Genomic DNA, 27,156 nt, shown 5'->3' with positions numbered 1-27,156 from the left:
GAGAAAGCACTGGACACTTCTAAGGTGGCCAGCAATGAATCCAGACTTGAATCCCATAGAACACCTGTGGAGAGATCTAAAAATGGCAGTTTGGAAAAGGCACCCTTCAAATATCAGGGACCTGGAGCAGTTTGCCAAAGAAGAATGGTCTAAAATTCCAGCAGAGCATTGTAAGAAACTCATTGATGGTTACCAGAAGTGGTTGGTCACAGTTATTTTGGCTAAAGGTTGTGCAAGCAAGTATTAGGCTGAGGGTGCCAATACTTTTGTCTGGCCCATTTTTGGAGTTTTGTGTGAAATGATCAATGTTTTGCTTTATGCTTCATTCTCTTTTGTGTTTTTCCATTTAAGACAAATTAAATGAAAATAATAATACCAAAGAATTTGTGATTGCAATCATTTTCAGGAAGAAACTGAGTATTATCTGACAGAATTGCAGGGGTGTCAATACTTTTGGCCACAACTGTAACTAAGTCCCGTTTGTGAACCAGCGTCTACTGCAGAGTCGACCCCTCACAAAAATATATATATACCACATGTTATACTTTTTTCATGGAAGTATATGGGTGATTGATGCAATTATACTGTATCAATCACAGGCATCCGTTATGGGTGATAAATCCCTGTGAGAGATGTCATCAATAGACTATTATGGCATTCTTTTAACATATAGCTTATGAGCAACTCATGACATAAACGTTGAATGGATATTATTATAGCCTATGCATGTCACTTAGTAATTCGTGATGAGCGAATATACTCGTTACTCAAGATTTCCCGAGCATGCTCGGATGACCTCCGAGTATTTTGTATTGCTCGGATATTTAGTTTTCCTCACCTCAGCTGAATGATTTACATCTCTTAGCCAGCTTGATTACATGTGGGGATTCCCTAGCAACCAGGCAACCTCCACATGTACTTATGCTGGCTAACAGATGTAAATCATTCAGCTGTGGCGATGAAAACTTAATCCCCAAGCACTAAAAAATACTCGGAGGACCCCCAAGCATGCTCGCGAAATCGCATGAAACGAGTATATTCGCTCATCACTATTAGTAATCCATCGCTGCCTCCATTTATTGTTTACTTTGGGTGCTTTTCGCAGTATATACAGTGAATGAAGATTACAATGAGAACTAATCATGGCTTTAATTGTACTTGTAAAGTGTAAAACAGTGTTTAGTGGTAATTATATGCTTTTTACTTCATTGCTAGTCCTTCCAGCTGTATACACATAATTTGAGTAAGTAAGCTTTGTTTGCGTACATCATACAGATTTTACAAAAGCCTTACGCTTTCTCCTGATATATTGTATGGCTTTTGATAATTTTTACCTTCAGTTAAACCTATTAATATATTCACATAATTGTACTTACAGGTTGAATTAGATCAATGTTTGTTTTCAGACACAAAGAATATGCCCGTTTTGATCATTTTAGCCTGTAGATATAATTGGAAGCGGGAACATAATAACAACTCACCAAGCCGTTTAACAGTGTAATTGCACAGTAGATTTTTTTCCCGCAGAATAAATGACATTTATAACAAAGACATTTTTCTGCGAGATAAAAAAGTTTACTTTCTAGCATTATATATGCACATAAGTATATATATTTCATCGATGAGGACTGTGAGATCTCATTATGTTGAAATATTGCTAATAAAGAAAGGATATTGGGTCAAATGCCAACTCACAGTTTGGCTAATAAAATATTGAAAAATATTACAAACCATAAAAATAATGCTAGTTATCCTACGTGGGAGATTTACAGTATCCAGCCTCACCATGGGCTGCAAAGCTACTTTTCATTGCTTCTACAATATAAATAGTTACCGAGACACGGGTCAACAGACACAAATCAACAGTTCCTGTAGAGTCACATAAGAGCTCTTAACTGGCTATTTTCCAAGGTATAACCTAAGGTTTATATGGCATATGGGACTGGGGTTGTAATCTACCTTGAATAGCAATAAACATCTAAATGTCTATTCAAGGGAACTAGCAAATTGTGTTTTAACATTCAAAATCGAGTTCCCATTTAGGCCATATAGAATTGGGAAAGAAAATGGATTTTATTAGAGTCTTGCGCTAAGATAGTGCTAAGTAATACCTAAATACTGTAAATTACTTCAAACAACAGCAGTAAATTACTATCTTACAGTAAATCTTCGACTTTCTCTGTAGTCCTTAACCCTGCTGTTTTGTTTGCATTTACTATACACTTGTAGTGTTCCGGGTCACTATGACCTGGCTTATTAAACCTTGATTTTAGATACTCTAACTCCATTTTTTTTATACTTTTTGCTTACTAGACTGTTTGTGAACATGTTTGGTAGTAAAAAAAAAAAAGAAAAATGAACTAGAAATCTTTTTTTTTTTGTTTTTATTCTGAAAAAACATCCATCCAATGAGCAAAACGAAAATAGAAAACTACACATATTTTGTAAAAAAAAAAAACCAAAACAATCAAATCAAACATTTTGTGATAAAAAATTAAAGATAATAAACATTACAATGTGAATATATTTACATGATCATATAAATTTACGGATTCTTGCATGAAAAACAATACACATGACTATTGCATAGAAATGTTTTACAGCCAGAACATGTTATACTCGTCTTGTTGTCACAAGTAGAAGGGCAATAGCTGCATCTTTTTCTTTTGATGCCGGAAGAGGCCATGGGGGTAGAAGCACACAGCTGCTCTCCAAAGAAACTGAAAGGTAACATGTCTGGGCTAGCATATGTGTACTGATAAGAGCAGAGAAGATAAGAACCCTTCTGAAAACAAGCAGATAAGCCAGGAAGACAGACTTACTTAGCAAAAAAAAATTATTTGCAAGACTTTACAGCTCAGCTTTACAAAAAAAAAACGTCTTAGACAGCGCGTTCTGAGCAGTCCGTTCTGCGCATAATATACACGTGTAGTGCACACCTAGTGATCTCTCCGGATGCACTCTACATTTTAGAATAGACTGCGCACCAAAAATAATCAATATAAAGCCATTTTTATGGTGCGCAGATCTCAATGCATACCCCCGGTAGAGCGCGTGTACGACCCCATTGAAATAATTTAGGAAATAAATCAATTGATATACAATAGTAGATGTAATAAATAGACCCAACTGAGGTTATAACTCCTTTATTTCACTGAAAATATGGCCTCACAGCCGTAAAAAACTATGTCGGGTCACTATGACCCGAACACAACAAGTGTAACTTTTTGCGTGTAGCAAAAAGTAAATGAAAAAAAAAATACTCATAGGTAGGTCCCCCCAAATGAGGAAAAGTCAAGGAGTTTCAAGTTTTATAGACTTACAGAAAAAAATCTACAGGGCCGCAAAAAGTCTGTTCGGGTCACTATGACCCGAACAGAACAGCAGGGTTAAAGAAGTTTACGTCCTGTTGCTTATATAATACCAACATATTTCAAAATGCTGTACAGATTACAGTCATTACTCACATCAGTCTTTGGACAATCCTTTTTTTTATTTTAGAAGGGCCACCTAACAACATCCGGTACAACTTTTGGAGCTGTACTGGTGGTACTCTGCACTGTTTGTTCTCAGCAAGACAACTGAAGGAGAAATTAAGTGATACAAAACAATTGTGATGAAACTCAGTGGGTCAATGTTTAGAACAAATTGATTTTACATACATAGCCATAAATTGTTAAAAGTCCAAAGTACTTATTTTGTGCAAATAATACAACATGTTTGTACGCTGAACGTCTATAGCAAACTGCTAAAAGCAAAAAAAATCCAGAGCATGATTTTTTTGCATGCAGTAGAACACTGCCAATACATGCTGTCTGCTAGTTATTACCTAGTTAACAATGGGATCGTTCACATTAACCTTGCACCAAAAATCAATTGAACCGCACTATTAACATCCAGTAAGCGATGCTGCATGTTATTTTAATGCCAGCCCTTTTTAATTAATGGAGCACCTATAATCAGAGGGGTACTCATTAATTCTTGTTAATTAACAGCTATACTTTAGGCCAGTGACAATAATCATGGGTGCTGGGTGCAATAAGTGATTTCCGATTTTTAACTCGTGTCGTTAAAGGAAAAAGTCCAATTACTGTACCTAAAGCCTTAGGCAAAAAAATGTCCAATTACATACAAATGTTCTATTTATTCCATTTTATTAGTCATGTTTGATTACACTATTCCCTATCTGTATGTTTTGTAGCTTTATTCCATTTTAGTTTGTGGAATATTGGTTTCATTTTTTTTTAAATTCAGTGACTTTATTTTCTGGCAATGGATTACTTACACCAGGGTGAGGGCTAGATAGTGATTACATTGTTAGATTGGATGCCTAAGGGCCACAAGTAAAATACATACCGAAGATCCACTGTAAAACCTAATGCCTGGCTCTAACCTTGGACTATTGAGGCTAGTAAATTCTGTGAGCCTGCCGTACGTGTTCACACAATACACAGCAAGAAGCTGCAAGATGATTGTCGATAAGCCCTATAGTGGTGGGTCCTGGTAAATTGGTAGCTTGATTTGCTCCTAGATGTCATCTCTGCTAGATGATGCCTGTGCAGTCTAATAAAAAAGAAACTAGGCGGGGGTTTACATAAGCTATCATCTTTATTATATGGACATATAAGCGGGAGATGCTGTGTGTTGCCTCTGTTGGTATATAGGACATTGAACTGAACACTGCTTGGGTAGTTCTATGGAGGGCCGTTGGCCCATTCCTGGCACAGGGGCACACCATGGGATTAACATGTACCCTTATAGATGAATTAATTATCCATAATGGAAATATGGCATACTATGTATCTACAAGGAATGAACAACAACTTGTATGGTGCTCAGCAAGAAAGGGGCTACCTTCTAATGTGTCACCTCCAAAGTTTGTTCGATATATCTTCATCATTCACACCGGTAAAACCTATCCTTGGATAAACATACCAGTCTCACCTTAAAAAATGTTCATCAGACGAAAGATGGCAAAAAGAAGTCTTCCAAAGTAAAAAAAAAAAAAAAAGAAGCATCTTGGAAGGTGTAAAATAAGAGTCTCAGTGAGTTCTGAGTTCTGACTAAACAGTTTTGTTACATCCATGTTTCTCTCTGCAGCTTGATCCGGATGCCAGTATAATGCTTAAAGAACTCCAAATGAAGCTTAGCGCTGTGTTGGATGAGCTTAGCTGCACCTTTGGAGTAAGGTAATTATGATCATTGTGTTCAGTGCTTGTGCTGTTTACTGTAGGTTCTGTTGAGGCACCTCGCTCAACAACATTTTTTTTCATATAATATTTTTATTAAATTCAGTGCAATTTTCTTAGTGATACATGCCATAAGTTAGCATTAGCTGGCCACAGTCAGCTTTCTGTTGTTTTTGGCACCTTTTACACTATTATATTGAGATTCAAAGAAAGAAAAGAACCTGACATTTCATTTTTTAAAGTCAGTGTCATATGTTCTGCTATGTTGTCCCTTTTCAATTTTAATCAGGTATAATCTAGGCCCTTAGAAATCTAGGACATGACAGAAGCCTTTATTCAACTGCCACATTGGCTTGTCTATTTTTCAACATAACTGCAGTAGAACATACATTGAGCTATAGCCATTTTGTATTTGTAGCCTCACCCATTCCCATATATTATGACAGAACGTAATTCTCAGATTTAGCTTCTACACCTATACTACTGTAAAACTGTGTGGATTTAAAATACATAACAATTTTGTTTCAAGATTTAAACGCTTTGCGATGGTTATGATCAGAACAAAATTGACATGGTAGCACAAAACCCATAAATAACTAAAATAAAGACACATAGCCTTACTTGGAAATCATTGGCCGTGGTGTTTATTCAGGGTGACATGAATTTCATAATTTAATAAAATACCATGAATTTAATAAATTAAGAAAATATTGCCAATAACCAAATAACATATAACCGAACCAATCCACCCAATAATTGGGCTATTTTACCCTCAGATAGACAACCACGACAGGGAAAGATACATAACACAAAAAGGGAGTGCGGGTGGAATTTTCTTTTCTCTAAACGATAAAGAGGGAAACTGGAGAAAACTTATAGATAAAATCTTCCTGTTTTTTTTACCAGCCCATGCAGAGGAACTCACAAGCCACGTAAAGGCAAAAATTACTGTTATGATGAAATCGTAAAAGGATACCCAAATGATGCTACGATAGTTATATTTTCAGTCTTATTGCAGGACAGAATTAAACTAGTTTTCCCACTGTATCCACCACAAGTAGCAAACGAGAAGATTGAAAAAAAACCACTCCAGCACCTTGATGAAGTACAGCCGCTCCTTTAATGGACTGAAGTTCAGCTGCACGCCCGACATTTTCTGAGTCAGGCTGTTCATTAGTGGCGTCGGTAGTAGAAGTTTAAATGTAAGGATCTGTGTTCCCATGAGACCTCCCCCTATAGTTGGCTTTGGGGGAGGGCTTCCATTATATGCTCACAGTCATGGATAATTTGGCTCCTAATCCCTTTTTTTGTCTTTGAATCAACCTAGTTGTAGTGTGTACGACATATGGTGGTCTTGATTTCAAAATGCCTCTTCAATGGCAATAAAGAAATACACACCATGATCTTGAATAAGTTAAATAATGAAAAATAAGAAATCCGGGCATAAATGAGATTTCTATTATGTGGAGTTCTCTTTAGCATCTTATAGACACATAAAATACAAACACGGAAGAGATCAAAATGTCAAAAAGAAGGCAGCAGGTAAAAAGTGAGGTGACTCTGATAAGGTATACAGTAGTTGGGGTGAGCAGACAACGGAAAGCAGAGACTGTGTTGAATTGTTCTTGCAGCGATGCGCTTCATTATAGTGGCTGACAACGTAAATCAATTGGCGGAAAGAGAAAGAAAGGCTAAAAACTTAATACAACTTTCTTGTGTTTCTAGTTTTCAGAACATAATTGAAGACTGTGTGAGACAAATGAGTGTGGAATTAAATCAGATGCGAAGCAATGGAAATGCATCCACAAACAGAAACAATGCTGCCATGGATGCTGAAATCGTATTGCGGCCGTTGATGGATTTTCTAGACAAAACGTTAGTATTAAATGTCTGTTGTTGATGTCCAGTTGAATGATATTTAAGTCTGGTGCCTCAACCAAGTGTAATGCCCTTATAAATTCTTTAATAAAGGGCTTCAAAGGGGTTGGCTAATTTTGGTGATAACTATTTTTTTAATTACATACATGCATGTATTTGGGGCTAAAAATAATTTTTGCATTTGGATTTCATTGCGAATTTTGCACTGATAGACTTTTACAGTCTCTTTGTTTCCCTGCGCTTTAATGTAGTCTGTGGTCAAAAGTTAGCTGAGGAGCTCAGAAAAAAGCAGATAAGTGAGATATACCTTACCTTTTAGATGTCAGAGCAAGTTCATTGACAGGTAAAGAGCTAGGTCACTTTCTTTTGTTAGTGCAGCATCCCTCACACACTGACCAGCACTTCTCTCCATTCAATGGCCACTGGTGGAGGAGCATCTTGTACAGTACCAAGCCCTAAAATGGTATTATATGTGTATATATCTGGTACAGCACCAATGCCTACAATGGTAGGATATATCTGGTACATATATATATATATATATATATATATATATATATATATATATATATATATATCTGGTACAGTGCAAATCCAAACAATGATAGGATATATGTATAAGAACCTGAAGACCTACTTCTTCCGAAAAGCCTCCAAAATGCAGTAACCACTGATCCTCCAAACTGCTGCACTATCAGCTCTACCCTCACCTAGTGTATCCTTACCCATCCCTTCTAGATTGTGAGCCCTTGCGAGCAGTGTCCACTGTACGCACCACACACACGCACACAAACACACATTGTATATGTTGCACACAACACACACACTGTCACGCTCGCACCTTGACTGGGTGACGTGAGCATAGGGGTGTGTCCCCACTGTGCCCTGGAAGGGGCATGACTAAGCAGCTACCTTGGTGTTCACTGGAGCCTCTGATGGTGAGGTCAGGCTTGTAAGGCAGGTAGCTGCCAAGTACCACTCCAGGGTGGCGTCTGGCTGTAGTTGCTGATCCCACTGGGTGACGGAACTCTGGCAGGCTCATCAAGAGAATGCTAAGAGTGATCAGTCATCAAAGCAAAAGGTGGCTACTTTGAAGAACCTGGAATATAAGACATAATTCCAGTTGTTTCACACTTTTTTGATAAGTATATAATTCCACATGTGTTAATTCATAGTTTTGATGCCTTCAGTGTGAATGTACAATTTTCAGAGTCTTGAAAATACAGAAAAATCTTTAAATGAGAAGGTGTGTCCAAACTTTAGGTCTGTACTGTATATCTTACCATTTTAGGGATTGGTACTGTACCAGATATATACATGTATCCTATCATTTTAGGGATAGGTACTGTACTAGATATATGCATACTGTGCCAATTCCTACAATGATAGGATATATGTACCGTATATATCTGGTAAAGTACAAATCCCTACAATGATAGGATATATCTATATATCTAGTACAGTACCAATCCCTTTATTGATGGGATATATGTAGATATCTTGTACAGTATCAATTCCTGCATTGGTAGGATATATGTATATATCTGGTACAGTTCACATCCCTACAATGGTAGGATATATGTATGTACCTGGTACTGTACCAATCCCTACAATGATAGGCTATATGTATGTATCTGGTACAGTACCAATTCCTACAATGTTAGGATATATGTAGTGTATATATCTGGTAAAGTGCAAATTCCTACAATGATAGGATATATGTATATATCTTGTACAACGCCAATCCCTACAATGGTAGAATATATGTATATACCTGGCACAGTAACAATCCCTACAATGATAGGATATATGTATTTATCTAGTAGAATATCAATCCCTATAGTAGAATATATGTAGGTATCTTGTACAGCACCAATCCCTACAATGGTAGGATATATGTTTATATCTGGTACAGTACCAATCTCTACAATGGTAGAATATATGTACAGTTAGGGCCAGAAATATTTGGACAGTGACACAATTTTCGCGAGTTGGGCTCTGCATGCCACCACATTGGATTTGAAATGAAACCTCTACAACAGAATTCAAGTGCAGATTGTAACGTTTAATTTGAAGGGTTGAACAAAAATATCTGATAGAAAATGTAGGAATTGTACACATTTCTTTACAAACACTCCACATTTTAGGAGGTCAAAAGTAATTGGACAAATAAACATAACCCAAACAAAATATTTTTATTTTCAATATTTTGTTGCAAATCCTTTGGAGGCAATCACTGCCTTAAGTCTGGAACCCATGGACATCACCAAACGCTGGGTTTCCTCCTTCTTAATGCTTTGCCAGGCCTTTACAGCCGCAGCCTTCAGGTCTTGCTTGTTTGTGGGTCTTTCCGTCTTAAGTCTGGATTTCAGCAAGTGAAATGCATGCTCAATTGGGTTTAGATCTGGAGATTGACTTGGCCATTGCAGAATGTTCCACTTTTTGGCACTCATGAACTCCTGGGTAGCTTTGGATGTATGCTTGGGGTCATTGTCCATCTGTACTATGAAGCGCCGTCCAATCAACTTTGCAGCATTTGGCTGAATCTGGGCTGAAAGTATATCCCGGTACACTTCAGAATTCATCCGGCTACTCTTGTCTGCTCTTATGTCATCAATAAACACAAGTGACCCAGTGCCATTGAAAGCCATGCATGCCCATGCCATCACGTTGCCTCCACCATGTTTTACAGAGGATGTGGTGTGCCTTGGATCATGTGCCGTTCCCTTTCTTCTCCAAACTTTTTTCTTCCCATCATTCTGGTACAGGTTGATCTTTGTCTCATCTGTCCATAGAATACTTTTCCAGAACTGAGCTGGCTTCTTGAGGTGTTTTTCTGCAAATTTAACTCTGGCCTGTCTATTTTTGGTATTGATGAATGGTTTGCATCTAGATGTGAACCCTTTGTATTTACTGTCATGGAGTTTTCTCTTTACTGTTGACTTAGAGACAGATACACCTACTTCACTGAGAGTGTTCTGGACTTCAGTTGATGTTGTGAACGGGTTCTTCTTCACCAAATTAAGTATGCGGCGATCATCCACCACTGTTGTCATCCGTGGACGCCCAGGCCTTTTTGAGTTCCCAAGCTCACCAGTCAATTCCTTTTTTCTCAGAATGTACCCAACTGTTGATTTTGCCACTCCAAACATGTCTGCTATCTCTCTGATGGATTTTTTCTTTTTTTTCAGCCTCAGGATGTTCTGCTTCACCTCAATTGAGAGTTCCTTTGACCGCATGTTGTCTGCTCACAGCAACAGCTTCCAAATGCAAAACCACACACCTGGAATCCACCCCTGACCTTTTAACTACTTCATTGATTACAGGTTAACGAGGGAGACACCTTCAGAGTTATTTGCAGCCCTTAGAGTCCATTGTCCAATTACTTTTGGTCCCTTGAAAAAGAGGACGCTATGCATTACAGAGCTATGATTCCTAAACCCTTTCTCCGATTTGGATGTGGAAACTATCATATTGCAGCTCGGAGTGTGCACTTTCAGCCCATATTATATATATAATTGTATTTCTGAACATGTTTTTGTAAACAGCTAAAATAACAAAACTTGTGTCACTGTCCAAATATTTCTGGCCCTAACTGTATATACCTGGCACAGTAAATATCCATACAATGGTAGGAAGTATGTTTATATATGGCACAATACCAATCTCTACAATAGTAGAATATATGTATACTGTATATCTTGTACAGTACCAATCCCTACAATGATAGGATGTATGTAGATATCTTGTACAGTACCAATCCCTTCAATGATAGAATATATGTGGATATCATCTCGTATTCCTAACCTCATGCCCACAATCTTCTTTTGGAAAGCAAACTTATTCTATCATTTACCTATTGGCCAATGCAGACATGCATGCACACATACACGCATTCATGCGTGCACACACTCCGTTGCCAAAATATTCATTACTGCCCTCACCACCTAGTTAATTAAAGGTTGATGCCATCTAGGATATGTCAGCATATGAATAGCAGTGTTCTGACATCTGAAACATCCACTGATGCTGTGAATTAAGGTGCTGCTGCTGCGTTGGTTGTATCACTATGACCACTTGTAAATTTTCCCTTTTGATCCCTTGACTTATTTTCTCATCATAGCATAGCTATGGCCACGGCTGTGCAGAGGACTACAGCCCAGTCCAATCAAATAAATGAAGCCAGCTGCAGTCAATGCACGGCCAGGTGACCAGGAGTACTGCTGTGCAGGAAAAACTTGGAAGATGACACAGTGCCACCCTAGCACTGCTGCCACTTCATTATAAGGATTAGTGGGTGCCACAGAGGTCTGTTCCCCACCGATCATATACTAATAGTAATGGCATATAATAGCCATATGGCATCACTTTATAAGAGGGGGCAATTCCCTTTTAAGTTACACTAGACACATGCAGGGCAATATGAAATGACCTCACAATAGAGTGCAGCACGTCCACATAATCGTGCAGTAATCCTTTGTCTATTAACGTCCTGTAGTGCAGATTGAAATGTCATTTTACCAGAATACATCTTACAAATTCTGCTCTGCGCAGATTCTCTGTAAATGTAACTGACATGGCATCTGGAAGCTTGAAGTTTTCACGTAACATCTTTATTAATCTCGAATTGGATATATGGTTATGCAAAATTACAAGTTCATTCAGGTTTTGGATAATCACTTTATCCATTTTATAATGTTTTCTTTTTTGTATTTTTATACTGCAATCTTCTTGCTCTACAAAAGAGTTAAAAAAACAAATGCAGTAGCGATGTATAAAAGAAAAAAAGTGTTAAAGAAAGCAGCGCCTTAACAATGTGACCAAGCTGGTGACACATGCCATATAAACCAAAGGCTTGCACATTCGACAGGTCACAATTACAAAATTAAGTCTACACAATTTGATTAGAAATGAGCCAGATCATAAGCTGGTATACATGCAATGTGTAAGGGCACGTTCACACTGTGGCCATTTCACAGACAAAACCCAAAATGAGTTTTAATACTATAAATAAGAGAGTACTATCCTGATTAATACGCCTTGTCACAGTGGGAGGGCTTTTACGCTTTTTTTAAATCAAAATAGTATAACGAAGTCCACCATTTTATTTACTTGTACTATTACTATCTACTTGCTACTCAGTAAATTTTGGGGGGTTTATTATTGGGTATGCTTTGACTAGAATTGATCAAAAAGATTATTATTATTATTTATATAGCACCATTAATTCCATGGTGCTGTACATGAGACAGGGGTTACATCAATACAAATATCATTTATAGTAAACAAACTAACAATGACAGACTGGTACAGAGGAAAAAGGACCCTGCCCGTGCAGGCTTACATTCTAAAGGATGATTGGGACAGTAGGTTGGGAGGCTGCAGTAGCTCCGGTGGTGTTAAGGTGGCAGCGTGGTCATTATAGGTTGTAGGATTTTCAGGTTCCATCTGAAGAATCCAAATGTGGTGGATAATCAGAGGTGTTGGGGCACAGAATTCCAGAGGATGGGGGATATTCGGGATAAATCTTGGAGGTGATTGGCTGAGGAGCAAATAAGTGTGGAGGAGAGAAGGAGGTCTTGGGAGGACCGGAGATTGCATGAGGAAAGATATTGGGAGATTAGTTTGGAAATATACCAAGGAGAAAGGTTATGGATGGCTTTGTAGGTCAGTGTTAGTAGTTTAAACTGAATATGCTGGGAAATTGGGAGCCAGTAAAAGGGTTTGAAAAGAGGGCAACAGGAGTTTAACGAGGAGAGAGATTAATTAGTCGTGCAACAGGGTTACGGATGGACTTGGACTGGAGAGGTGTGAGAGTGTTAGAAGGTAGGCCACAGAGGAGAATGCTGCAGTAGTCGAGGCGGGAGATGATTAGGGCATGCACAAGAATTTTGGTAGAGTGAGGGTTGAGGAAAGGACGGATTCTGGAAATATTTTTGAGCTGGAGGTGACAAAAGGTGGTGAGAGCTTGGATGTGCAGTTTGAAGGACAGGGCAGAGTCAAGGGTTACTCCAAGGCAGTGGATTTCCGGGACAGGGTAAAGTGTGATGTCATTTATTGTGATAGATAGATCAAGTAGGGAAGATATGCGAGATGGAGGAAAGATAATTATGTCAGATTTGTCCACATTGAGCTTGAGGAAGTGAGCCATCCACCAGGGCAGTGGGGCACTCGGTACCGGGTGCAGTACTTAAAGGGACGTGTCATGGCAGCAACCCGGTCCGTGGCCCTGGGTGCCCATAATAAAGGGAAGGTCTTTAAAGGGGTTTTTGAAAAAAAGAAAGTTTGTGACGACACCTGTGGCATTCGGTGAGAGGTGACCAATGCTGCTTTAAGGGGTCCTCTGGGGTGATGTTATGGCAGCAAGATGGTATAACTTCCTACAGGTGAAGTAGGTCCCAAGGGCTCCCGGTGAATAGATGGAAGATGGTGAGTAGTGCAGTAAAGAACGAAGGACGCAGTTGTGCAGTCTTTTTACCTGGTTTACTGATGGTAGCAGGTATCCACAGTCCAGGGCACCAGATCACAGGTACAGGCAGGGTCCGGCCGGCTTGGAAGCGAGTTCAGAGTCCAGCTTTATCAGGTGGAGTTAAAAGCCTTCCTTCTAGCGCTGTTTTGTTATAGTCCCTTACTGCCTATGGCTTTGTAGCAAGGTCCTCTCTGTTATCTCTGTCCTTTGTTGAACTGGGACACAAACCCGTATGACTGGTGACTCAAGCCTTTTTACAGGGTCTATATCCCGACTCGGGCTCTATGTGTCACTGTGTCTCCTGGGTGTTAGGGCGAACAGGTGATATATAATCCAGCTGTGCTGCCGGTTTCTGCTATGTGTCTTTGAGTCCCACAAAGGCCTTGGTCTTCTGGCTATCAGTGTCTGCGCTCAATCAGGGATGTAGCCTAGTCCCAGCTATTCTCCCCTCTTGTCACACTTCAGGATGTACGGCCCCTCACCCGTCCTTCTGCCTCAGACTGCTCCAGTCTGCTGTCTGGCACCAACTGTCTAAATCTACCTAATTGCCTAGCAACTGCCCAGCAACTAACTCCTCCTCCCGACCAAAGACAGAGCAGCTCCCCTGAAGTCAGGTGTAGAGCTCCCCCTTCTGTCCTGAAGTCAGAATGGTGTTGTATGTGCTAATTACCGGTTAAAAGGAATCTTCCATCGCTTCCAAGCGTGACATCACTCTCCCTGTGAGGAAAGCAATGCCACTGTGACAACCAGGACCCTGGAGCGTCACAAAAGCGAGAGTAGAAGGAGGATATGGCTGATAGACACTCTGGGATTCTGGACAGCAGAGTGGTGAGGTGACATCTGGGCCAGAGAGGTAGATGTGAGTGTCCTCAGCATATAGATGGTGCTGGAAGCCAAAGCACTTTATGAGTTGTCCAAGGCCAATGGTCTAGATTGTGAAGAGAAGGGGTCCAAGGACAAAGCCTCGAGGGACACCAACTGACACAGGGCAAGATTAGGAGGTAGTGTGGGAGTAGGAAATGCTAAATGTGCGGCTGGTAAGGTAAGAGGAGATCCAGGATAAGGCAACATCTGTGACACCAAAGGAAGAGAGGATCTGTATTAGCAGGCAGCGGTCGATTGTGTCGAAGGCAGAGGACAGGTCTAGAAGGAGGAGTATAGAGAATTGTCTGTTTGCTTTGGCTGTAAGTAAGTTGTTAGTAAGTTTGGTCAGGACAGTCTCAGTGGAATGGTGGGGACGGAAGCAGATTGTAGGTTGTCGAAGTGTGAGTTAAATGCAAAGTGAGAGAAAATTTCAACATGGACGTATTGCTCAAGGAGTTTGGAAGTGAATGAGAGCAAACATATGGGGCAATCCTGTTCTAGCAGGCACATTAGTAGGCTGTGCCTGCTGGATCCGAGAAATGTGAGCCTGCTATTGCCTGCAGAGACCCCAGCACCTTTTCTGATAAGTAGGCACCCAAGACTTCATGTGAGCATGGCACCGTAGCATAATGCTGCAGTGAAAACAGATCAGAAGAGACACCAGAGGTGCTGCAGGTTAGGAGGTGCTAAGTGGTCATCTGGCATCCAAAGACTACTGACATGTCAGCCAGACAAAGGTCATGTAATTGCTTTTGCTTAACCTTAAATGGTGTGCAAATCCAATTACAAGCAGGATAGCCAAAATTCCCTGTGGGTGCAAATGTAAATAAAGGGCTTTCTCAAATCCATATATCCAGTCCAAGAGAAATAAAACATTCACAGCATCCATGGTCATCTTCAATTTATTAGCTCACTATCAACATACAAAGTATTAAAGGGAACCTGTCACCTAAAAAAATGCTATTAATCTGCATATATGGGGTTAATCTGTAGGATAATAGCGTTCTGAACCTGCCTGTTGCCCACACTTAGACCCACGCTGCCAGGAAGAAATGAACTTTATTCCCCCGGCCATGTCTGGGTTTCAGTCAAGGGGGTGGCACCAGCGCAAGTTCAGTCACTACTTTGTTCCCAAAGAGTGGCAGATGTAACTGCACCCCACAGCACTGACTGACAGGTTACCTGAAGGTTAATAGTGTTTTTTCAGATGTCAGGTTCCCTTTAAATGCAAAAAGAAAACTTTCAACCTCTTATCCCACCAGGGTTTTTTCAAGTATCATTTGTTTTTCCTCTAGAAAATCTATGAAAAGGATCAATCTTTGCTTAGGGGCTTAATAATTAACCTAGATTCTAACTAGTGATAGGCAAATTCGTGGATGTTCGGGTCTGGTGGGTTCTGCCGAACATTTAAAAAATGGTCAGTTAGGGTACCAGAACGGTAATTTGAACTCACACAAAGACCCCATTCAAATAAATAAGGGACCCAAACATCTGGTGTTTCCTACTCTGTCATCTGTATGACAACGTGAGACACGCCTGCTCTGATCGGCGGAAAGATTTTAAAAATGTAAAAAAATACAAAAAAAACTAAGAGTTTAATTTCTTGCCCATGTTGCTGTTACAAATATAATACAAAAACAAACAAAATAAGTATTTTTGGCATCAGTGAATCTATAAAAATATGATATTTCTAAACATAAACATATTAAACCCATGCCATAAACCATGTGAAGAATCAAATGCAGAATTAAATTTTTTTCACATGTCACCTCCCAAAAAATAAAAATGGAAAAAAGCAGTCATACAGTCTTATGTCTGACAAATAAACAAATAAAAATAACAGTTTGCTCTGCATAACACAAACCATCATATAGATCCAAGGAGGAAAAAATAAAAATATTTAAAAGATACGCTGCTCAACATTGAAATTGCAACACCAAGAAAAAAAAGCTGTGGTGTTATGGAAATCACAGGGTCGATAGACATGTTAATGATATGCAAATAATGAAGAATGGAGACAAAATGTTCAAAACATCTCGATTTATTCAGTAGCAAGAATTAGCGACATGCACAGAAATACAGGCATTTACATGTCATGGCTGCTATCAACGAGGTTATTAATGGTTGTCTGGGGAAAGTTCTGCCATGCTGATTGCACATTGGCATGCAAATAATCAAGATCCACTGCTGGAAACTTCCTAGATGTGCTTGATGGGGGACAAGTTCATGTTGGAGGCAATGATAGCACATTTAGGCCATGCAGGCTTCTCACAGTAGTACAAGCAACATGCAGCCTGGCATTGGTTTATTGAAAAAAATGCTCCTGAAAAACTTTGCAGAAATGGCCATACCAATGGTTCCATCACCAAACCAATGTAATGCGGAACTATAAAGTCAATGGAATGAAGAATAGAGATGTCCAGGTACCGTACACCCCACATTATATCACCCAACCCACTGTCTCCAGGTAAATCTCTGGCTATCATTGGAACCAAGATAAAAGCAAGACTGAATGCTGAAGGAGATAGACCACCATTCCAGCCATCTTGTTCTGAACTATGATAGCCATTAAGAGAAGAAGCATGAGGTCAACAGAACAATGATGAGGTCAATAGGACACCTGCATCTAGATATCTGGCTCACATCCCAAAGACATGCAAAAACCTTCTGATGGTGTGGGGTGGCAGAATGTGCAGACAAACCCTGCTAGTCTTAATTCCCGGTACATTATCAGCTCGGTTCAACATTGATTTAGTCATGGAACCAGTGGTATAGACATTTCTCTAGTGTCCCAGGAGCCGTTTTCAACATGACATATCATTAGTGTTATTAAAAAGCATGACATGAATCTCCAAGGAAACTTTTGAACTGCAACTTTATCCTTGAAAGGGAAGCCTTCTAATTTATGCCAGTGAGTGAGAGAGGGGAGAAAAACAGGCACGGGCTATGGCATGGAGTGAAGAAAGTGTTCATGCTCCACATCATGGTACACCCACTGAGCTCTGAACTTACAGCTTCATAATTGGTCATGTCTAGTGTTGAGCATTCCGATACTGCAAGTATCGGGTATCGGCCGATATTTGCTGTATCGGAATTCCGATACCGAGTTCTGATATTTTTGTGATATCGGAAATCGGAATCGGTTCCTAGTCATCTTCGGCGTGTGCAGTGCTTTTGGTTCCCAGGGTCTGGAGGAGAGGAAACTCTCCTTCAGGCCCTGGGATCCATATTAATGTAAAAAATAAAGAATACAAATAAAAAATATGGATATACTCACCCCTCCGGCGAACCCTGGCTGTCACCGCTGCGAGCGTCTGCCTCCGTTCCTGAGAATGCAGAGAGTAAAGGACCTTCGATGACGTCACGGTCACGTGAGCGGTCAGGTGACCGGTCACCTGACCGCGACGTCATCGTAGGTCCTTCACTCTCTGCATTCTTATGAACGGAGGGAGACGCTCGCAGCGGTGAGAGCCAGAGTTCGTCAGAGGGTGAGTATATTCATATATTTTTTTTTTTATTCTTTATTTTTTACATTAATATGGATCCCAGGGCCTGAAGGAGAGTTTCCTCTCCTTCAGACCCTGGGGACCATCCGGGATACATTCCGATATTTGTGTCCCATTGACTTGCATTGGTATCGGGTATCGGTATCGGCGATATCTGATATTTTTTGGATATCGGCCGATACCATCCGATACTGATACTTTCAAATATCGGAAGGTATCGCTCAACACTAGTCATGTCAGAGAAACCAGATCTAGAAAATAGAAGATGCATTATAAAAGTCAGCCAAATAAATTCTGTAACTTAAACCTCTTTGGGTACACAGACACATATCCTATATATTAAAATAGTTTATAAGCTTTTTCAAAATGGAGCTTTGGCATATTGATACTTCTTCTTGACGATATTCAGTTCCAAATGCGGGTTTTGACCTTTTTTCATTAAAATGCTTTTGAAATTGTCATTCTTTCAAATTTGTTCTTAGATTATCGGTCTCTGCAAAAATTTGTGAGAAGACTGTGCTGAAGCGAGTTTTAAAAGAATTATGGAAACTGGTGCTCAACAAAATCGAGAAGCAGATTGTGCTGCCCCCTCTAACCGATCAGACAGTAAGTAATATGGCTTTTGTACCTTGTTTCCAAAAATAGCAGCTTTTATTGTAACAAAAACCAGTATACCTTAAACAATAAAACAGTATTGGAAAGTTTAGCTTGCCCCGGTATTCGATTTCTGTTTTAGTACACAATCAATATGTGGAACCCTAGATATTTAATGTTTTATATCAAATTTGTCTTGCTATTAAACTCTCCGAAATGAGTAAAAAAAAGTATTAGTATTTCTGCAGTGTGTGAAGGTGAAAAATCCATATTGTTATACTACCTCTAGCATCACTGTGATGAGGAGGAAAGCGAGCATACCATAGGAGCAATCTCAAGCAATTTTAGTTTTATTCTTTCTCTATTGATGTTTTTAACAGTTTATGAGAATGTGTTCTGTTTTGCCTCACCACATATTGATTATGCCTCCCAATCTTGACCTATTGTGAATATGAACAGTTTTTGATCTCAGTCATTTGTTTTTGCAACTATTTCATTTCTATTTTTAGGGAGATACCATTGTCAATCATTTCTGTCTGAAAAGGAGCATTGTGCTTTCATGTCTTCATTTTATCCTCCCAAACATTTCTCCCACTCTCAAGTTCTGCCAGTCAGCCAGTACAATAAATAATGTGGGTGTTTAGTTGGGGGCATCTGGACTCTAGACAGGTTGTCTTAATGATACCCAACAGAATTTAAACAGATTTTTATCTAAAATAGCTAATTAAGACATAAAAAGCCACAGATACCCTAAGATTTGCAACTATCTATAATTTGCTGCCCTTAAATAAGTAGCGTGTATAGCAGATTAGTTTTGAAGAGAGTTGTCCCATCACAGAAAGTAATCTCCCATCAATTAGAAAGTGGTGGCTTACCCTTGCGTTATGCTTTAATTTTCTGTGTATTATGACCCCCATTCATCAAAATGCTTATGCCTGTAAAACAAATGTTGCAACATTTTTGCAGAACACTGAGGTGCTTAAGAGTTTTGTGGATTTTGGTCTTATGGGCAGAACTTAGGAGTAGTTAGTACATGGTGCTGCTGAGCCACCTGTCAAATGAATCAAAAGAGCAATATATTTTACATCAAAAATGATATTCCAGCCTCAAACTGGAGTAACATTTATGGTGAGATGCAAAGAGGTGCATGCTACTTAAAGGATACACCAAATTCATTAAGTGGTGTGCGCCATACTAACACACAAAAAAATGAATAAAGAGTGATCAAAAAGTTCTATGTAAAAAAAAATTTGGTAGAAATTAAAACGCCAAACCATCCCATGAAAAGCAAGCCCTTATATGGCTCATTTGGCAAAAAAAAAAGTTACCGCTCTCAGAAAACGACAATGTAGAAGCAAATACATTTTTGCAAAATATTGTTTTTAGTGTATTAAAGTAGCAAACCATAAAAAATATAAATCTGGCATCTCTCTAATTGTGGTGACCCGAAGAAAACATTTATCTTATCAATGTTACCGCATGGTGAACTGTGAGCACAAAAATAAATGAATTAAAAACAATAATTGGATTGCTGTTTTTTACTAATTCTGCAACTAAAATTTCTTAATAAAAAGTGATCAAAAAATGTTATTAACCCCAAAATGGTACAGAAAAAAATCTACAATTAATTATGCCAAAAAATAAGCCCTCATGCTCTGTTTGCTCTCAGCTCTCACAATATTGCAACAAAAAAAACTATTTTTTATAAAGAAAAGCATTTTTATTTTGATAGTTACAAGCATAATAAAAAACTATATAAATCTGGTGTAACTTTAATTCACCTGTATGGCACGGTGAACCAGGCAAAAATTAAAAGAACTATTTTTATACTGCTGTCTATTTGTTCATTGTGCCTCCTAAAAATCAGAATAACATAGTAACATATAGTTATTAAGGTTGAAGAAAGACTTTAAGTCCATCTAGTTCAACCCATAGCCTAACCTAACATGCCCTAACATGTTGATCCAGAGGAAGGCAAAAAAAAACCATGTGGCAAATAGTAAGCTCCACTTTAGGGAAAAAAATTCCTTCCCGTCTCCACATACGGCAATCAGACTAGTTCCCTGGATCAACGCCCTATCAAGGAATCTAGTGTATATACCCTGTAACATTATATTTTTCCAGAAAGGTATCCAGTCCCCTCTATAATTTAAGTAACAAATCACTCATTACAACATCATACGGCAGAGAGTTCCATAGTCTCACTGCTCTTACAGTAAAGAACCCGCGTCTGTTATTATGCTTAAACCTTCCTTCCTCCAGACGAAGAGGATGCCCCCTTGTCCCTGTCTCAGGTCTATGATTAAAAAGATCATCATAAAGGTATTTGTACTGTCCCCTCATATATTTATACATTAAAATAAGATCACCTCTTAGTCTTCATTTTTCTAAACTAAATAGCCCCAAGTGTAATAACCTATCTTGGTATTGCAGACCCCCCAGTCCTCTAATAACCTTGGTCGCTCTTCTCTGCACCCGCTCTAGTTCAGCTATGTCTTTCTAATACACCGCAGACCAGAACTGTGCACATTATTCTAAGTGTGGTCGAACTAGTGACTTGTATAGAGGTAAAATTATGTTCTCCTCATGAGCATCTATGCCTCTTTTAATGCATCCCATTATTTTATTTGCCTTTGTAGCAGCTGTCTGACACTGGACACTGAACATGAGTTTGTCATCCACCCTTACACCCAGGTCTTTTTCATTGACGGTTTTGCCCAGAGTTTTAGAATTAAGCACATAATTATACATCTTATTACTTCTACCCAAGTGCATGACCTTACATTTATCCCCATTAAAGCTCATTTGCCATTTATCAGCCCAAGCTTCTAGTTTACATAAATCATCCTGTAATATAAAATTGTCCTCCTCTGTATTGATTACCCTGCAGAGTTTAGTGTCATTTGCAAATATTGAAATTCTGCTCTGAATGCCCCCTACAAGGTCATTAATAAATATGTTGAAAAGAAGAGGGCCCAACACTGACCCCTGTGGTACCCCACTGCTAACTGCGACCCAGTCCGAGTGTGCTCCATTAATAACCACCCTATCCCTGAGCCAGCTCTTAACCCACTTACACATATTTTCCCCTATCCCCGTTATTCTCATTTTATGTATCAACCGTTTGTGTGGCACCGTATCAAAAGCTTTTGAGAAGTCTATATACACTACGTCCACTGGGTTCCCTTGGTCCAGAATAAGGCTCAGCACATATTTATCCTGTGTTCTCTGCTGAGAAACCACTGGGTTTCCATGTACATCCCAAAAACTGTGAATTAGAAAACACCGACGCAACCACTCATTTAAGAGGCAGATGCAGTCACTTTGGACCCTGTCTGATCTCTGTTCTGGCAGTGTCCCATCATTTTAGTTGCCTTTTTAGCGCACAAGTATGGATGACCACAATTCTGTGCATGCCTAAAATGATGGATGCCATCAGAACAGACACCAAAGGGCTTCCAAAGTTTCTCAATTTGTCTCATTATAGTGAGTAGTTTCAAATGTCTGGGATTTTGTCTGAATTGTACTTTTGTGGATTTTCACAGAAACCCTGACTTAAGTGCTCAGCATAGAAGTTGACAATGTGATCCCAGTCTTATTCTGAAAGCGATCAAAAAATGTTATGGACTACCAATGCTCCTGCTCTGCCCTGGTGGTCCCTGAGCTCCTGATCTCTGCTCAGTGGTCCCCGTCTCCCTCCCGGTCCCATAACCTGGTGCCTTGGGTTCCCCTTCCTGAACACCCAGAACCAGCTTGGCCTCCTTGGTTCCAGTCTCCTTGCTACCCAGCCTACAGCTGTACCACCAGGCCCTATCTGTTTTGACCCACTGCTTCTCTACGAGCAGCCCCTCTAGGTACCAGCTGTCGCGGTATGTGACTCCCTCAGGCTTGCCCCTAATGATCCAAGTATAAGGGTCGGGTCCACTTGGTTCGCTCACCCGGGGGAGGTTCAGTGCCGTGACCCAGAGGGTCCACTCTTGGAAGCTCACCTCTCCTAGGCATCACACCATTCTAGGGCTCCAAAAGCCAAATAGCGCTCCAGCCTTCTCAGCCCTGACATGTAGCCAAACAGAGGTTTTTAACAATAGATATGGGCATCACCATATTCAGTAGAAATTGTGCAATATATTGTGGTGGTTAGTTTCACCTATTAACCCTCGTGTAGCTAACAAATTTGCAGCAAATAAAAAAATTACTTTTTTACCACTAAAATATTATATTTCCATGTTCCAATGTTATAAAATTATGTGAGACACCAGTGAGTTCAAAATTCTCACTAAGCCCCTAGATAAATTCCTTAAGCAGTGAAATTTCCAATATGAGGTCACTTCTGAAGTTGTCTTTTGTTCTGGCACCTCTGGGGTTTGACTACTGGCACCCACAATCTATTAAAACGGAATCTGCTTTCTAAAAGTCAAGTAGCGTTCATTCCAATTCAATCCCTATTGTGAGCTCAAACAGTAGTATACAACCAAATACATGATACTGTCAAATTCAGTAAAAATTGCATAACAAATTATGAGGTTAATATTATCCCTCGTATTATTATTTTTTCCCATGCCACACTCAGGTGGCACAAACATCAGTTTCATAGACTAATATTAGTAGAAAAATGTAAGGATAGTAACACAAGTAGTTGACTGATCAATTGGCTTACAGTAAAACATTTTATAATGGCACGGAAGCAGTCAGCCATGGACCATGCATGAAGTATCAGGGTCTGGATCAGCATTTACAGCTTGGAATTAAAGTTTAGATTAAGACCAAGTGGGTAAGGAAGCGGTGTAAGTCTTCTTTGCTGGGAGCCCTGATATCTCATGCAACAGCTATTTTGCTACTCAGGTGGTACAAACATCAGTTTCATAGACTACTGTTGGTAGAAAAATGTAAGGATAGTAACACAGGTCGTTGACTGATCAATTGACCCACAGCAAACATTTAATTATGGCAAAAAAGGAGGAAGAATTGCGTTACAGCTCGAGGATGAATTAAAAAAATGTCTTGGTTAATTTAGTAAATGCAAAAATAGCATGGCACTAGGCATAATAACAAGGAGAAAAAGCAATGTAAGGATAGTAACACAGGTAGTTGACTGAAAGTAAGTGCAGGCCTGCCAGTCTGGGAGCCCTACTGCTACGGTAACACACATGAAGGAGACCCAACTTGGATTCTACACATTGCAAAAATGTATTGTCAAACACCACTAAAGTGCAGTAGAGGAAGTGTTAGATATAGAGGCTTGTCCTCCAAACCTTGGGGATCCCAAGACTTGTGGAGCAGCCCTTTGACCGCCTTCCCCCTCAACCACCAGAGTCACCCAGTGCCCAGTCAGCGAGATATAATGCCACAGCCCATGTTTGTTCATCCAAGTGTCAGTGGTGAAATGCACCTTGGCAGACATAGATTTTTTCAGGGAGCCGGTGATATTGCTTGTGACATGCTGCTGTAGCGCAGGCACAGATTTCTTAGAGAAATAATGGTGACTGGGCAACTGGTACTGGGGGATGCAGCGGCCATCAACTTTCTGAAACCGTATGTATCCATCAGGAGGAAAGGCAGCATTTCTGTGGCCAACAGATTGGAGGCGGTGGCGTTAAAGCTCTTACCTTTGGCATGTGTGGGAGATAACATTCTTTGACATGACCACAACTGTGAGATCTAGGGCTGGCTGATGTGCTGAGAGAGGGTGGAATAGGGTGATAGGACAAACTGCTGGACTTGGAGTGAGGTACAGGCATAGATGTTATGGTGGAATGAGAAAGATGTGGTGTGCTTAATGAAACAAAACCAGCAGGCATCTCCACTTTCATAACAGCTGATGGGCTCTCACTCCCCCCGACTGTAGAGGGTAAACAAGTGGAGGTTTTGCGGATGGAGACGTGTGAGAACAATTGACACAGTGGTGGAGGAGGAAGAAGCAACAGATGCGGTTGATGGGACTGCCAGTGGTTGGCAAGGCCCACTAGTATGCATTTTAGCGCAGTATCATTCCCAGACTAAGGCATGTTGATTGCACATGTGCCAGTTTATGCATGTAGTAGTCAAATTATTGCAATTTTTGCCTCTACTGAGTCTTTTTCTGCAAAGTTGGCAGATAATGTGAGTTGGGTCATACTTTGACGTCACAAACAAGGCCCAGGCTAGGCAACCCTTGCCACCCATATAAACTGCAGACATGCGATTGTTGCTGGCCACAGCTACAGTTGTGACTGAGGATGCAGTCCTTGTCATGGCTGCATCACTCCAAGTCTGTGTGGCAAGCCGCAACGTAACCTCCTCCTCTTCCTCCTCCACCTCCTCTGCTGAGTTACTTAGCTACGTGCCTTTGGGTTCACACCAAGTGGGATCTACATCCTCATTATCATCCTCTATGTTCTCCCACTCCTCACCCTGCAAATCACTCTCCTCCTCTTCTACCATTTGTCCAAAAAGAGGTTTCTGACCAGATGCGGGGTATCAGCGCACTTAGAAGAAACTAGGTAATGAATTGTTCAGTTCATTTTCTTGTGCTATTGCTTGTAAAAGTGAAAAAACTGTGGCTAGAGCAACATTACACATTTTTTTTTCATTCAACGTTGCATTAATTCCTGTGTAGCACCTGAAGTGTTAAAAAAACTTCTTGGCAGGTTTGGAAGCATTTAAGGGGTGGGATTTTTAAAATAGTATCACTTTTTGGTAGTTTCCAGTGGTGACTGGGCAAATGGTACTGGGGGATGCAGCGGCCATCAACTTTCTGAAACCGTCTGTATCCATCAGGAGGAAAGGCAGCATTTCTGTGGCAACAGATTGGAGGCGGTGGAGTTAAAGCTCTTACCTTTGGCATGTGTGGGAGGTAACATTCTTTGACATGACCACAACTGTGAGATCTAGGTCTGGCTGATGTGCTGAGAGAGGACAGAGTAGGGTGAACAGGACAAACTGCTGAACTGGGAGTGAGATGCAGGCATAGATGTTATGGTGGAGTGAGAAAGATGTGGTGTGCTTAGTGAAACAAAACCAGCAGGCATCTCCACTTACATAACAGCTGATGGGCTCTCACTCACCCCGACTGTAGAGGGTAAACAAGTGGAGGTTTTGTGGATGGAGACGTGTGAGAACAATTGACACAGTGGTGGAGGAGGAAAGGCCCGCAAAGTCCATTTAAATCTGAATAGGTCCTTAGAGAAACTGGTTTTGTAAATTTCTTGAAAAAATGAAAAATTGCTGCTAAACTTTTAACCCCTCTAACATCCTAACAAAATAAAATTACTATTGGAAAATTATGCAAATGTAAACTAGACATATGGGAAATGTTATTAATTAATGTTTTTCTCAAATAAGCGCAAAACATATAACTCTAAATTTACCACTAAGATAAAGTACAATGTGTCAAAGAAAGAGTCTCAGAATCACTGGTATACGTTGAAGCATTCCAGAGTTATCACCACATTACATGATACTGGTCTGATTTTGGTGTCTTCTACTGTCTTCAGTGCTGAGGCTATGTTGACATCATTACAACTTAGTGAGCTTATAGGCCCTTCCTCAGTAATCAGCAGGAACCTTTTTGAGCCGCTGGCTCAAACTGGCTGGATCGCTGTCGACATAATGTCAAAGTTAATGTTTTGAAAGCTAACTATGCCTGGGGATAAGAGTTTTGCTAAAGCAGAAAATCCCTTTAAAAACAATATGTTTGATAATAATTGAGAGTTACCTAGGCTATAATTCTTATCTTTCTGTTTAATATTAAATAATGTTGGAATTTCCTTAGCAAACAGAGAAATGGTAATGATCTTCAGGCACCTCTTAGACATGTTCACATCTGTGTTAGAAGTTCTATTTAGAGCTTCCAGTTTACTCATCATCCCAGGCTACTAAATTTCCTTTGCTCCCTGTTGCTGTGCTGCTATTGTGCATGCAATGTTTACCTCCCCTACCCTGTACTTATCAGATAGCTAAATTTAGGGTATGTGCACACGTCAGGATTTCTTGCAGAAATTTCCTGAAGAAAATTTTCTGCAAGAAATCCGCATTTTTTTTTGCGTTTTTTCCCGTTTTTTTTTAGCATTTTGCAAGCAAAATTAGCTTGCAGAATGCTAAAGTTTTCCAAGCGATCTGTAGCATCACTTGGAAAACTGACAGGTTGGTCACACTTGTCAAACATAGTGTTTGACAAGTGTGACCAACTTTTTACTATAGATTCTGCCTATGCAGCATCAATAGTAAAAGATAGAATGTTTAAAAATAAATAAAAAAAAATAAAAAAAAAATGGTTAAACTTACCTGCAGACAGCCGATCTCCTCAGCGGCGTCCGTTCCTATAGATGGTGTGTGTGTGCAGGACCTTCGATGACATCGCGGTCACGTGAGCGGTCACACGACCAATCACAAGACGGCGACTTCATCGCAGGTCCTTCACACAGAGCATCTATAGGAATGGAAGAGAGAGCATGCACCGATGAGAGGCGGGAGGACTCCGGGGATCATCAGAGGGTGGATATATAACTATTTTTTATTTTATTTTATTTTTTTTTTACCAATTATATGGTGCCCAGTCCGTGTAGGAGAGTCTCCTCTCCTCCACCCTGGGTACCAACCGCACATAATCTGCTTACTTCCCGCATGGTGTTCACAGCCCCATGTGGAAAGTAAGCAGATCAATGCATTCCTAGGTGTG

The 27,156-nt window shown here is 40.0% G+C and overlaps 1 protein-coding gene across 1 annotated transcript in view; it reads left to right on the top strand.

The window, feature by feature from the left end:
- Positions 1-27,156, top strand: part of UNC13C (unc-13 homolog C) — a 1,145,854-nt gene that overhangs the window by 875,765 nt on the left and 242,933 nt on the right. The window contains exons 26-28 of the mRNA XM_069765967.1: positions 5,101-5,189; positions 6,915-7,064; positions 18,389-18,512. Of these exons, the coding sequence (XP_069622068.1) occupies positions 5,101-5,189; positions 6,915-7,064; positions 18,389-18,512 (363 nt within the window). The remainder of the gene's footprint in view (positions 1-5,100; positions 5,190-6,914; positions 7,065-18,388; positions 18,513-27,156) is intronic.

Source organism: Ranitomeya imitator, chromosome 4 (assembly GCF_032444005.1).
Source record: "Ranitomeya imitator isolate aRanImi1 chromosome 4, aRanImi1.pri, whole genome shotgun sequence".
Classification (NCBI taxonomy): domain Eukaryota; kingdom Metazoa; phylum Chordata; class Amphibia; order Anura; family Dendrobatidae; genus Ranitomeya; species Ranitomeya imitator.
Note: the sequence above shows the minus strand (reverse complement) of the source record. Positions and strands in the feature narration are given on the sequence as shown.